The 14,786-nt window shown below is 51.6% G+C and overlaps 1 protein-coding gene across 1 annotated transcript in view; it reads left to right on the forward strand.

Annotated features, from left to right (window-relative positions):
- Nucleotides 1-14,786, forward strand: part of GALNT14 (polypeptide N-acetylgalactosaminyltransferase 14) — a gene marked incomplete at both ends in the record, with an annotated part of 214,881 nt that overhangs the window by 158,503 nt on the left and 41,592 nt on the right. The window contains 3 exons of the mRNA XM_079721223.1: nt 6,706-6,773; nt 8,864-8,929; nt 9,057-9,178. Of these exons, the coding sequence (XP_079577349.1) occupies nt 6,706-6,773; nt 8,864-8,929; nt 9,057-9,178 (256 nt within the window). The remainder of the gene's footprint in view (nt 1-6,705; nt 6,774-8,863; nt 8,930-9,056; nt 9,179-14,786) is intronic.

Genomic DNA, 14,786 nt, shown 5'->3' on the forward strand with positions numbered 1-14,786 from the left:
TCCCGTCTGTCAGCCTTCCAGGCTGGCACTTGGCAAGGGCGTGTCTGCCCGCGTGGGGAGGGGGACCAGTTCAAGTGTTTCTAAGTACCTGCCAGGCACTGTTCAGCACACTCCACATGCATCTGCTAGTAGTCACTCCTCACGCTCCTATGAGGGCGGCTATTATCCCATTATACAGGAGGAAAGATAGAGGCCTGAGGCATCGGGTTACTTATAGAAGGTCACTGGAAGTCATAGAGGACTTGGTCCCAGAGCACTTGCCCTTAACCACTGCGTAGACTGCCTCTAGAACATGAGTTCTCATTTTCACAGCTGATGAGGAAGCCGGGGCCCCAAGAGGCTGAGTACATCCTCCACCCCCAGAATCAGTCTGGGATTAGAACTCGGGTCTGCCAAGAGCATCCGAGAGAGACTCCTTGCCTTCCAGGTTGACCTCTTCTTCTCCTTGGAGGAGTCTTCTGATGCCATGCACCTCCATCCCCCTCAGCGCGCGCGCGCACACACACGCACGCACACGCGCACACACACACACACCCCATCAGGGCCTTCTTCTGGGCTGCTTCTCTGCACATCTCTACTCTAGCACTTAATGCATTTTTCCCAGATGTAATCCTCAATGAACTCCTGACGGGTAAGGCCTGTATCTTATTCATGTCTTACCTAACCTCCCTGTGGCATAATAATTAGTCCTACGGCATAGAGCTGCTTTGGTTAATTCAGGTAAAGGACTGAGACTGTGCTGGCACAGAGCAGCCATCCCTGTATCTGCACAGCTAGTGAGCTCTCAAAAGAAAAGAGGCTCTGGGGTACCTAAAAAGGCACCACACTTGGAGTCTGAAGACCTGGGTCAAGTCCCCACCCTACCACTTCCTTGCCTTGTGACCTTGGACAGGTCATTAGCCACATCTGTAAAGATGGTGATAGAGAAATCTTTCACGTTTCAAGTTCTATCACATTTCCCATAAGAAGACATTACCCTGGGACATTTGGGGGCCATTATAATGTAGGGACCCCAGGTCCCCCATGCTTTCCTTACACTGTGTTTATGTTCTCGGGGGCACTTCAGCTGCTGCCCTCAGACTCATCCCTCTCAGCTCTAAGACATATTTCTCATTCTCTTCCTGCTGCTTCTCCGGCTCTTTATAATAGTAATAATGGTACTTTATGATAATAATATTAACATGTTAAATGTATGCTGAGCTTCATGGTCCACAGAACACTTTTTTTTTTTTTTTTTTTTGCTGTACGCGGGCCTCTCACTGTTGTGGCCTCTCCCTCTGTGGAGCACAGGCTCCGGACACGCAGGCTCAGTGGCCACGGCTCACGGGCCCAGCCGCTCCGCGGCATGTGGGATCTTCCTGGACCAGGGCACGAACCCGTGTCCCCTGCATCGGCAGGCGGACTCTCAACCACTGTGCCACCAGGGAAGCCCCACAGAACACATTTTATCTCTCACTTCAGTTGGAGCCCCATCGAACCTTGTGAAGTCCAGGGGCACGTCGTGAACAGAGGCCAAGTCCACAGAGCTGGGAAGCACAGGAGCCAGGATTCGGGTTTCTGACTTCCTGGGTGGACGTGGGGAGCAGTAGGGGTGCAGCCCCAGCGCCTCTGTCTGCCAGCCTGACGGAGGGCTTCCCCCGAGGCCCTGGTGCCCTGCACTCTGAAGGGGACTTGGGGCCCATCAACACCATGCTCTTCAGAAGGCCCCATGAAGTGCCAGACTGTACCCCAAATTCTGCTGGGCGCTTTGCTGAGAGAGCTCAGGACCTCTTTCCTGCCTCTCAGGAACTTCAGTGTGAGCCAGGCCTCTGGCTCAGACCCAAGTGTGATGCATGAAAACAGCAGAATTAGGGCCCGAGAGCCAGGTATGACCAGACGGGCATTAACATCATTAGCAGGCAGGGCGGAAGTGAATTTTAGAGGTGGAGGCAAGAAGATCACTTCTAGGAAATTCCGTGGCCAGGTGTCATTTGCCTTGGGAATCCTCCCAAGGATACCTCCCTTTTACTCCCTATCCTGTTGCACAAATAAATCGCTAGCCACTGAGAGAGAATTGAATGAAGAGCACTTCCTATCTCACTTTTGTTGTTGATGAAAGGATCTTTTCTAAGGCGTCTTTTTTTTTTTTTAATTTTTTTTTAATTTTTTAATATTTATTTATTTTTTATTAGTTTCTGCTTTATAACAAAGTGAATCAGTCATACATACACATCTGTTCCCACATCCCTTCCCTATTGCGTCTCCCTCCCTCCCACCCTCCCTATCCCACCCCTCCAGGCAGTCACAAAGCACCGAGCTGATCTCCCTGTGCTCTGTAGCTGCTTCCCACTAGCTATCTACCTTACGTTTGGTAGTGTATATATGTCCATGCCTCTCTTTCGCTTTGTCACAGCTTACCCTTCACCCTCCCCATATCCTCAAGTCCGTTCTCTAGTAGGTCTGTGTCTTTATCTAAGGCGTCTTTTCATCTTTAACTTTCTAGAATTCTCATGGCTTTCCTCCAGGCTCTGGCAAGGGAAGGATGCTCGAGGACCTGGGAAGGACCGAGTTGCCCTCTCGCGCCTCCCTGCAGCGCCTGGCCAGGCCTTGGTCCCTCTGCCCATCCCTGCCCAAGCTCCTGCATTGGCCGGGGATGGGGGGTGGGGGAAGGCACACACGGGGGCCCTCAGAGCCAGGCAGAGGCACGGTGCAGTGGGTGATGGAGGGAGGGAGAGACAGTCACAGCCTTGATGAGTTAGGGGACTTTTCTCACTTAAGGACTGAGAAGAGCCCTGAAGAATGGTTTATCTGGACTGGTGTTGCCACGAGACCCTGTGCATATGTGAGGCCCAGGGCCGCCCCCTTCTTTGGGAGCATCCTCTGGCCCCCTGCCTCTCAGGGGGGCTCTGGAGCATGCTGACTGGCCAGTTTATATCTTGAATCTCCTTGCTGTGGCTTTTGGTAATAACCTAGATTGAGAGGAGCAGTCTCTCAGATTCAGGTGGTTAAGAAATTGGACCCTGGGGCCAGATTTGCCCACTCTGCCCTTAGCAGCTGTGGGACCTCGGGCACCTCCTTCACCTCTCTGCCTCAGTTTCCTTTTCTGCCAAACAAGGAATACTGGTAATAACTGCCTCACATGATTGTGGAGAGGAGTGAATGACTTCAGGTAGGTAAAGGCCTTGGAACAGTGCCTGGCACAGAGTGAGCCTGGGTAGGTGACAGCAGGTGCCATGAAGCACCCCCAGCCCGGGTAGGCAGCAGGGTTCTGATGCTGTGGCTCTCAAGCTTGAGCAGGCATCAGAATCCCCTGGAGGGCTCGTTAAAACATGGTTTCTTGGGCCCCGTCCCCACATATCCCAACTCAGTAGGTCTAGAGTGGGGCCCAAAACTTTGCATTTCTAACAGGTCCCCAGGTGATAGCGATGCTCCTGGTTCTGGGATCACACATTGAGAACCAGCATCATCATTTTTATCAATCCTCAGATTCTGGAAGCAGCTGCTGGGCACCAGGCAGGATGCTAAGCTCCTCTTCTGTGGCTGAGGCAGTTGTGCGGACAGTTCAGTACTTCCTGAAGCTCTCCGGTTAGTGAATGTCAGATACACAGACACAGCACTCGAACCCAAGTCGGTCTGACTCCAGAACGACTAAACTCAACTGTCAACCGGCCCCAGGTCTTCATTCAACTGGTATTTATGGAACGTCTGATAAACACTGCCTGCCTATAGCCCCGTGCAGTTCACAAAGCAATTTCAAATACATTTCCTCATTTCATACACACAATAGCCTGTGAAGTAGGTCAAGTATTAACATCACCTGCCTTTGCAAGGAAGATGTAATTACAGATGGAAATGAAGGCTGACACCTGCCCGGTGTCTTGCTCAGGATCGCATAGTAGTAGATGGTAGAGGCTGCCTGGCCTCCCGTGCCGCTGTATGTGCCATCTCTCAGGGGGCTCCGGGGGGCCCCATGGTTAGGACGCGGTGGGCAGAAGGTATAGACGCTGCTGGCAGCCGCCCTCTGGCAGAGAGCGAGCTGTGGATAGGAGACTCAGTTCTAGGATAATTCCCAGGACGAGTGACGCCCCCGATGCGCCCATGAGGCGAGTGCTCACTCCCCTGCGAGGCTGTGAAAGGAAAGGGTGCAGAACAGTGCAGTGGGGGTGAAGCAAGGAAAAAGCCGGGCCCTGGAGGAAAGGGAGGGTCGGCTTGGCTGTGGAGGGACTGGTGAGCTGTCCTGGCAGAAAACTGGTGAGACCAAAGGAGGGAGATGGAAGCCACCAGGGTCCAGAGGATGAGGGTGGGGTGTGCAGAAGAGAGGACCCAGGGGAACCATCTGGGCCGAGCCAGGTCCCCTGGGCTGGACTTGACCTGTCTCCTTCTCCAGCCACCCCAGGCCCTCCCAGCCCCGAGTCACTTTTTCGGTGCCCCTACCATCACTCCAATTGCTCTGTTTAGAGGAGCAAAAACCAGCCGGGTGTCACCAGGAAATGGTGTAATTAGCACTTACCGCTGACGATTTCATTCTTTTTTTTTTTTTCTTTTTTAAACCCTGGACATTTTTTATTCGCTAATCATCTCTCAGTTCAGCCAGCACAGAGCTGCACGCGATTTACCTTTTGATGTTCACAGAAGAGAACTCTTGAATTTCAAAGAGCCGGCAGGGATTTGGGGAGATGGCGTGCAGGAGCTACAGCCGTAATCAAGCCTCATTAGAGGGTATTCTTCCAGCAACTTTTCCCTCTCTCTCAGCCTCGCTCTCCCCATCTCTCTCTGATTAGAGGGCTGGTTGTTGGGTTTGGTGTGTTTCCTTTCGGATGATTGTGGTGAGGGGTCCCTCCCACCACCTCCTGCCCTCCCTGTCCCCACCTCCCAACAGTGGGCTCAGGGCTTGGGGTCGGGATTCCTCTCTCCCCCTCACACTAGTTGCCACGGTGAGAACTAAGGTTTCATAAATAAAAGTAGCTCCAGGCGAAGTTCTCCTCCTGGAAAGTCTCTGCATCCTGTTTCGAAAGGACAGCTCACCACCAGAAACAGGGCTCAGGTGCACACATGCCTCCACCAGCACCCATCTGAACCCCGTCCTCAATACACGCAGGGCGCTGGGTGCCCCACGGTGGGTGGTGTAGCCCAGGAATGTTTCTGAGGAACCATGCAGTTTGGCGTGTTCAGGAGAAGCAGGATCCAGCCATCTCAGGCTTGAAACCCAGAATGAACACAGAAACCTAACCTTGCCTTATGGGTACAGATCCACAGCACAGGAGAGGGAATGAGGTCAATTCAAAAATCACCACTGGGGCTTCCCTGGTGGTGCAGTGGTTGAGAGTCCGCCTGCCGATGCAGGAGACACGGGTTCGTGCCCCGATCTGGGAAGATCCCACATGCCGCGGAGCAGCTGGGCCCGTGAACCATGGCCGCTGAGCCTGCGTGTCCGGAGCCTGTGCTCTGCAACGGGAGAGGCCACAGCCGTGAGAGGCCCGCATACCGCCAAAAAAAAAAAAAAAAATCACCACTGATGCACAAAACAGTAATAATTGCTATACTTTTTATCACTGTTGTCAGAAGACACTGTGCTAAATGTTTTAGAAACATTCTCCTTTAATTCTCCCAAGAGCCCTGTGAATGATAGGTACTATTATTATCCCTGTTATACAGATGGGAATACTTTACTGCACAGAGCAGTAAAGTAACCTGCCCAAGATTACACAGCCTGTAGTAAGTAGCTCCTAGACCACAAGCTTCTCACAGAGCTCACATCTCCTTTGATCCTCATCATATAGCCAGCGCCCAGCACATAGTAGGTGTGCACTAAGTGGAGTGAGTGGTCATGGACCAAGGCACAGCTGGACTCTGGCAGTACAGACAGTAGCTTGACAAGGCCCCTGCTGCCAGGGACGTGGCCATTTTGATGGGCCAACAAAACCAGCCCTTGGAGTCAGGCTGGCGTGAGAGCCGCAGGAAGCTTCAGATACAAACAGCTGAGGGACCCCAGAGGAGGAAGCAGTTCATTCTCACTAAGTGGCTTGGAAAGGCGCTAGAAAGAAAGTGACATTTGAATGGGTCCTTGTGGCACAGGAGGGGCATTTCATGCTGTGGCAGCGGTAAGAGAATGGCCCTCGGTTGTAACAAGCAGGATGTCTCCAGATAAAGGCACTGGGCATGAGGAGGCTGGAAAGAGGGCTCCAGGTCGGGAAAAGCATTGAAGAGCATGCTGAGGGTTTGGGGTGTAGATTGTGGGGAGCCTTTTGTCAACCTATGTACTTGCATTAGTGAGGAAAGTCACATGATCGGAGATCAGATCTATGCTTCAGAAAGCTCACTCTGGAGGTCACGGGAGGATGGCCTGACAGGTCAGGCTACTGAAAAAAAAAACAGGCAAAAGAGGTTGGATCAGGTTGGAGGCATAAGAGGTGAAGGTGATTTGCGTGATATTTTTCAAGGAAAACCAGCACGTCTTGGTCACTGATGTGATGCAGGATTTCGGGGAGAGGGAGGGTCATTGAGGGTGGCACTGGATCTCTGGGTGCTAGGTGGGTGGTGGTGACATTCACTAAGACACAGCAGAGCTGTATCCCAGTGGCTCACAGGTGAGCAGTGTGACTGGCCAAAGCTTTTCGGTTGTTCTGAGTCTTATTCTTCAAATGCACTGGTGTCTATTTAAAGCTCAGGTTGATACATGTACTTGCCACTGAAGTCATAATGATCTTTCCTCTTTCAATCTCACAGCATATTAAACCGCACCCCCATGAATCTCCTCCAGGAAATCATATTAGTCGATGACTTCAGCAATGACCGTAAGTACCATCGCTCTCCTGTGCTGTGGACACAAATGTCTGTTCCCAGCCCCTGTGTAACCAGCAGAGGTGAGCCCACTGCTTCCCTGGGGGTGGAAGAAGCCTGGGTTTGTAGTAGGTTGGAAGACATTGAGTGTCCATGCGGGGCTCAAGAAGTACATAAACCTTACATTTGAGAAACACTGTCTTGGGTTCTCTGCCATGAGTCTTTGAGGATCTAACCAGATCAATTCAGTAGATTCTTGATGGGGTTGGTGTGTGTATGCATGTGTGTCACTGCCCCCAACCTACATTCCTGGACTTAAAGAGACCCCATACCTTCAAAGAGACCCCAGGCCCTGAAGCAGGGCCCATGACTAGAGATTCCTCACTCATATACTCTGATAATCCACCAGCCTGAGCTGAGGCCACCTACCCTCTTCCTTTCATTCCCACTACAGGACTCATGGGGAGGGGGGTTCAGTTTTGGGGACATCCCATCACTTGGCCATGACACAGTGAGCAGCTGCCTTCCAACCTTCCAACCACTGGTCATTACCATCCCCTAGTCATCCTGTCCAAGAACCTGGGTCCCACCCAAATTCACAGTCCAAGTCCACTTTCCCCGAGAAAAGCACGTGGGAGGTTTCAGACACCTGTGTGTTCAGTTTGACGACCAGGTACGATCATCGCAGAAGCACTGTTACACTTCAGGTATGGATAGTGCTGGCTCCTCTTCCAAGAGCTGTCATCCCAGCCCCGGTGCTGCTGCAGGCAGTCAGCCACATGCAGGCAGAACCGCTTCTTCCCAGTGACAAACCAGGGGAAGCAGGTGATGGCCACTGGGGACAGCTCCGAGTCCCAGAAGAGCGGAGTCTCTCTCCACCAGCCCTGATGCCTGAAGCTGGGTGTCGGAGCCACTACCACACTGGGATCTGCTGTAGGAAGGCTGGAAACCCACACCTCTGACAGCCTCAGAACCTTGGAAGTCATGCACAAGTGGATTGTGCACCAGATCCAGGCTAATCAGATCGGACTTGAGTTCTGAAACTCAGTGATCTGATCTCCCTTCCCTAGTGAGAAAGGGGTTGGAGCTGGGGAGACACTCATCCTGCTGGGAGGTAGCTGGCACTGAGGCTGGAGACGGGAATGCTGCTGGATTCACTTAGAAGCAGAATAGCTTAGTGGTTAGAGCATGGCCTCTGGAACCAACTGCCTGGCTTCAAATCCGAGACCTGTCACTGACTCACTTACTAGCTGTGTGCCTGGGGCAAATTATTGACCTCTATGCGCATCAGTTTCCTTGCCTATAAAATGGGGATAACAATGAGATATATGGTTTATATAAGGATGAAAGTGTTAACATATTTGAAGTGCTTAGAGCAGCACCTGGTTCCGAGGAAGCTCCTCTGAGTCTTTGTGGTCACTCTGTAGAGTCCAGACCCAAGCAGAGAGGCTGAGGTTGGCCAACCAGTGAAGCAAAATCAAAACTTACGATGTGGAGTTCAGAGCCAAGGAGTGCTGGGGCAGGCAGGCACGCCAGGGCGACACACGGTGAATGCCTAGGAAGGGTCTCTTGCCTATCCCAGCACATTTCCCTGCATGGTGGAGAGCTGAACCAGCTCTGGGTGACGGGATACACCGGATGGATCCCCTAACAAACAGGGTCTCCTGTATTGAGTCCATGAACTGAAAGGAAACTCCAAAATTTGTCTCATCCATTCTCTGGCCTCCCAGTGGCTTTTTATCGGGCCCCATGTAAGTGAATAGGACTCTGATCATGCTTTGAATGATCTATAAAAAAAAGCAGAAATGTCCCCAGGTGACCATGCCAAGATTTCCCATCTGGCAGTGTTCCAGCAAGTACGCAGGTGCCACTGTGTGACTGACCTGCTCCAAAGTGGCCCCCTTGCGGCCACTTTGCACAGACTGGGCCACGTTGTATTTTGCTAGCTGTGGTCAGTCAGCCCCTTCCAAAGCCCACAAACACCCTGGCATCAAGACAGGGCACCACGGTTGGGGGCGGGGACGGCAGGCAGGGCTGCCTCACCTGCTCTGCCGCTCACCGCCACCCCCAGGCACTCAATCCACGTGACCTCTTGTCTTTGCAGCCGAGGACTGCAGACAGCTCATCAAGCTACCCAAGGTGAAATGCTTACGCAATAACGAACGGCAAGGTGGGTCTGTGCTGCTGGGCGGGGCTGGGGTGGGTGTGGGTGTGGGATGAGTTTTGGTGTGTGTTCTGTGTGGTCCCAGACAATGGAGCGATGCTGGCGCCCACTCGGCCGATTGTCCCTCCTGCAGGTCTGGTGCGGTCCCGGATCCGGGGTGCTGATGTTGCCCAGGGCACCACCCTGACTTTTCTAGACAGCCACTGTGAGGTGAACAGGGACTGGCTCCAGCCCCTGCTGCACAGGGTCAAAGAGGTGAGCGAGGTGGGTTCCGTGCCCCCCACTTCCGTAAGCTCAGGACTTCACGTATGTCCTCAATCCCTTGGGGGGTGGGACAGATTGCTGTCCCCATTTTATAGATGAAGAGAATGGGGGAGAGTGGCCTTCCCCGGGGTCACCCAGCAGGCAGCGGTGGAACAAAGCTCAGGACCTCTTCTTTGCATCACACTGTCACCCACAGCAGGCCTGCAGGTGGGGCTGCCGATGGCTGGTACATGACACACGCAGCTTCCTGGCCAAGAGAACTGCCCAGAGCGATTTCTCCCAGACGTTAGAAAGTTCCAGAAAGGGAGTGCTAATGAGTGTCATTTGTGAAAAGGAGGCAGTGGAATTAACCAGGCCTCATAATGCAAATCCTGAGGCTTCTGACTTATCTCCAGCCATGTGTCACCCTCATCCAAAGGCCAAGTTGGGAGCGGGGTGGGGTGGGGGGTGGATGCTAAGAGACCTGAATTCCTTGCCTCTATCTGCCCTTAAATTACCCTAGAATTCTGTCTGCTTTCTCTCTCTGGGTCTCAGTTATTCCTCTTGAAATTCTTTAAAAAAATTTTCCCATCATTATTTTATATTCCCCCAAATCCATCCACCCCTCCCCTGCCCTGATCTGCAGAAAGCACTGCATGCTTAGATGCCAGAGTCTGTGACTAGCGTTTATGCTGTTCATTTCCTCCCTGAGTTACTGTCTCCTGCAGCTGCTCTGTGAAGTGGGAATCCGGGTATTTTTAACATACCCATTTCACAGGTGAGGATACAGCCTCCGGGAGAATCATATAATTTGGGCTGATATTTCCTAGCTGGTACCGAGAACACCAGGGGCCTCATTGCTGCCTCAACAGCATCTCCCCTGTGCTGTGGTTATTTCCTCCTCGCTCTTCAAGGTGGCTCCTTGACTCCTATTGCAAAATGACGGTTTTCAGAGGATGAAGGAATTGAGATGTGTGAACCGCTCAGAGTACTGAGAAATCCTTACCAATATTTGTTCATCCGTTGAGAGAACCTCAGTGGGTGTACAAAGTTCTCACACCTGGGCCTAGATGTTAAAACCCATCCCGTGACCACTTTCTCTGAGATCGGGAGGGCTCGTACAAGTGTGTGACATAACCAGGTGAAGAGGTCTGGATGGAGACATAGTCGGTTATGAGCAGACCATTCTGTTGAGGGGCTTGGCCCGGGGCTGGAGGCCCTTCCACGTCCTCCCCTCCCTTTGTGCTCCATCTACAAATGCAGCAAGCCCCCCCAGTCTAACACTCTTACAAAGCTAGACTCCTCCTCCTCCCTGCCCGTGCCCGACACACCCACTGCTTCATCTCCCTCTAAGCCCTTCCTGTCCCTGGATGCCCTTCCCCTCCTCTCCACAACCCCCTTGCTCTCCAGGGCCTCACCCACGTCTCCCCTCCTCCAGGAAGTCTTTCCTGACTGCATGGCCAGCTGGGATCACTCCCAGCAAGAATTGCCCACTTAGCCCTACAATTTCCTTTTCTGGGTTTAGTTCTCTGTCTCCCTTAACAGATGACAAACCCAGGGCGGCACCAATCACCTCATTGTGGTCACAGAGTAAGGTGCTCAGTGTTTGGAAATGATAATAATACGAAACTAGATGCAACGGGAGGTGATAAGGTTGGAATAGGAGGAAAACGGGCTAGCTTCGTGCCTCTAAGTTAGCTACCAGACATTTATCGAACACCTATTTTGGGCAGAGTTTCGAGGGACAGTTGGGATGGACCATGGAAAAGGAATCCACACCCTGCTTTCTTCCCCAACCCGGAAACTCTTTTTCTTTTTTTAACATCTTTATTGGAGTATAATTGCTTTACAATGGTGTGTTAGTTTCTGCTTCATAACAAAGTGAATCACTTATACATATACATGTCCCCATATCTCTTCCCTCTTTGGTCTCCCTCCCTCCCACCCTCCCTATCCCACCCCTCTAGGTGGTCACAAAGCACCGAGCTGATCTCCCTGTGCTATGCGGCTGCTTCCCCCTAGCTATCTATTTTACGTTTGGTAGTGTATATATGTCCATGCCAATCTCTCACTTTGTCCCAGCTTACCCTTCCCCCTCCCGGTGTCTTCAAGTCCACTCTTAGTAAACCTGGGAACTCTTCAAACTGTGTTGTTTAGGGTTTTCATGGAGGTTTCTTTACATAGACAGGGTTGATGAAATCATTGGCCATTGGTGGTTGAGCTCAATCTCCAGCGTTTCTCCTCTCCTTGGAGGTGGGGGGCAAATGGGGAAGGGAATGTGAGGGGGTTGGGCGTGGGGCTGCAATTTCCAGCCCTTTAATCACATGGTTGGTTCCTCTGGGAACCAGCCCCCCCTCCTCCAAGAGTCACCTCATTAGTATAAACTCAGATAGAGTGAAAAAGGCTTCTTATGAGAACAAAAGATACTCCTGTCACCCCCAATCAGTCAGGAAATTCCAAAAGTTTTAGGAGGAACAAAGGCTAAATTCAGGTTTCTCTTCATATCACAGCGTCACAGTATATACCCTCACCCACTGATGGACATTTGGGTTGTTTCTGCCTTTTTACCATTGTGAATAATGCTGCTGCAAACGTTTGTATACAGGTTTTCCTCTGAGTACCTGCTTTCAGTTCTTTGGGGTACATACCAAGGAGTGGAATTGCTGGGTTGTGTGGTAATTCGGTGTTTGACCTATAAGGACCTCCAGGCTGATGTGTCCCTGCAGGATGCTTTCCTCGGGCAGCCTTAATGAACCTGGAGGCCCTTTCCTTCCCCGTGGCACTGAGTCCATCTCTGAAGCCCTCTTTGAAAAAATGCTCTCTTGTGTATCCCTGCACAGCAATCCTCCTATAGGAGTCATGCGGCCCCAAGAGTGGGCTCAGCCCCCCAGGCCAAGCTCCCAGTCCCCACCACTCTCTGACCTAAAGCTTTCACGACAGAGGATTGCTCAGACAAACCCCACACTGTGCTCCCACCCTCACCTGCAGAGGTTTTCACCAGACCCCGACTCTTGATGATGAGATGGTTCTGCTGAGACATCCCCTTCAGGATGGGGAGTGTGGACGTGTGTCAGCCTCTGTTTCCACGTGTCTTCGTATGTGTCTCATCTCAGAGTAAAATGTGATTTGATCTTGTGAGTGGAAGTGGAAATTTTAAGCTGTAATTGGAGTTTGGGATTTCAAAAATAGAAAGAGATAAGGAAGAGGTTGGGCTTGAGCTGTCAGAAGCTGTCCTCAGCTGGTGTTTTCCACATGGAAAATCTCCTTGATTTCCCTTCCTTCCCTTCAATTACATGATGATACTTGAAACAAGCACCAAGTTGTTAGGTTTTTTTAAACAGAGGCTTCTTCCCTGCCACCCTTATCTACATATTCCTTTAGTAGGAAAAAAAGATTTTAAGAAATTTCAATCCCTGTAGCATTTGGCAAATTGATATAAATAATGGCTTACATATGCTTCAAAGCCCTTTCACATGCTTCCTTTCTTGTTCCTTCCAAAAGCCCTGTTAGGAAGGCAGGATAGTTTTGCAAATTATAATTTGCCTTTGCTTCATAGATGAAGAAACAGAGTTGCTCAGAGTGTGCTGATTTGCTTAAGGTCAAACGTATTCTAGGGCTTCCCTGGTGGCGCAGTGGTTGAGAGTCCGCCTGCCGATGCAGGGGACACAGGTTCGTGCCCCGGTCCAGGAAGATCCCACATGCCACGGAGCGGCTGGGCCCGTGAGCCGTGGCCACTGAGCCTGCGCATCTGGAGCCTGTGCTCCGCAACGGGAGAGGCCACAACAGTGAGAGGCCTGTGTACTGCAAAAAAAAAAAACAAAAAACAGATTCTAGATGTCAGAACTGGAATGGGAGCCCAGGTCCCTGCCCCCTCCTCCTGCTCCCCCATCCCTCCCTCCAGGCTAACAGAGACCCCACATTGTACTCCTCTGCTGTCCTGTCCACCACCTTCCCTAGACAGCAAGGTCTTATTCATCTTTGTACCATCCACAGTCCCTAAACCATAGTAGGTGCTCAGTGATGCTGGTGGTTGCAATGAGTGAATGGTCTTCTCTAGAAGTCCTTTGGTTGCCCGCTTACAGTGTGGTTTTAATTATATGAGATGGTGGAGAAAGAAGAGAGGTATGACTGGAGGGGTGATTGATGGCCATTGGCTCTCAGTGGGGCTTGGGCTTGGATTTGTGTCGGAGAGGGGGAGGGCGTGTTGTTCTGGATCTGCCGGGGATTTCACCAGCTGCCGTTTGAGCTTTCCTGTGGACCTAGCCTTAAAGATAAAGCCACTGGAGCACACAGGTGGGGACCTGCAGTGGGTCTGGGCATCTTTATGGAGAGTCCATCCATCCCTGAGCCTGTGTGAGGAGAGGCCATCTTGCTCAGCTGTAATTGATCCACCTGCTTTGCCTCTAGCCATTGACAGTGTCCTCAGAGAGAGTTCATAGCTGCCCTCTTTTAGCCAATGCCAGCTGAACACCTGCTGCCCAGCCGGCTCTGGCCTGGGGCTGAGGGATACAGAAGTGGAGCAGATATGACCCCCAGGGTCACTCAGGGAGGTTTGTGTCCTGTTTTCGAGGGGTCATGTCTTACATCTTCTGCAGCCCCCTCTTAAGGTTGGCTCCACACAGCACTTGGCCCCAAACATCCCTCTCTGCCTATTTGGCCTCCATGACTCCTAGCCAAGCAGCTGTCACAACCGAGTTTTGGAAGGACAGAAACCCTCAGAACTTACAGAAGAGTACCCCACAGTTTGTCCTAGGCCTGGAGGTAGAGCCCATGGGTGGCTTCTGGGGAAGCCTGTGGCCAAGGTAAGCAACCAGCATTTTATTTTGCCTTGCAGTTTCCAAATATTGGGGAAAGATTAAAAATAAACAGTATTGCAGTTTGGGGTCCCCAAGACCACCCTCAGGTTCAGTAATTCACTAGAAGGACTGGGAACTTAGCAAAGATGCTACACGCGTGGTTACTGTTTATTACCGCAAACGGATCTGGATTAAAATCAGCAGTGGGAAGAGGTGCATGGGGGGAGTTCCAGGCACGATCGCACAGTTGTCCCCTCCCAGTGCTGGTGTGTGGGCAGCACTTGCTTCCCCCAGCCAGGATGTGTGGCAACATGCACGGAGTATTGCCACACAGGGGAGCCCACCCAAGCCTCGGTGTCCAGGGTTTTTATTGGGGGTCAGTCACATAGACGTGGCTAATCACCTCCATGGTTGCCATGCCCCTCCAGAGGTCAAACTGAGTTGGCACCCCGTGACCCAAGGCCGTCACCACAAATCTCATCGTTAGCATAGACTATCTGATGTAACCCCAGGGTCCCAGGTAAACAGACACTTTTATAGGCAGAACATGCCAAGGGCTTAGAAGTTACCTCTCAGGAGCTGGGCAAGAGCTAAACATATCTTTAGGTTAATCCTTTATGGCACAAGGGTTTTTACCTAAAGACTCAATGAAGCTGTAGAGGCCCAAACTCAACAGACAAAGGCAAACAGAGGACTTTGTCAGACCCACAGGAGAAGATCAGCCTCTGAACTGCTGAAAACATTTCAAAAGTCAAGTCAGGAGAATGTCTTTGGGGTGTGTCTCTGTGGAGATATTGTGGGTGGTGGATGGCTGTGCGTGCATG

This window comes from Hyperoodon ampullatus, assembly GCF_949752795.1.
Source record: "Hyperoodon ampullatus genome assembly, chromosome: 15".
Lineage (NCBI taxonomy): Eukaryota > Metazoa > Chordata > Mammalia > Artiodactyla > Ziphiidae > Hyperoodon > Hyperoodon ampullatus.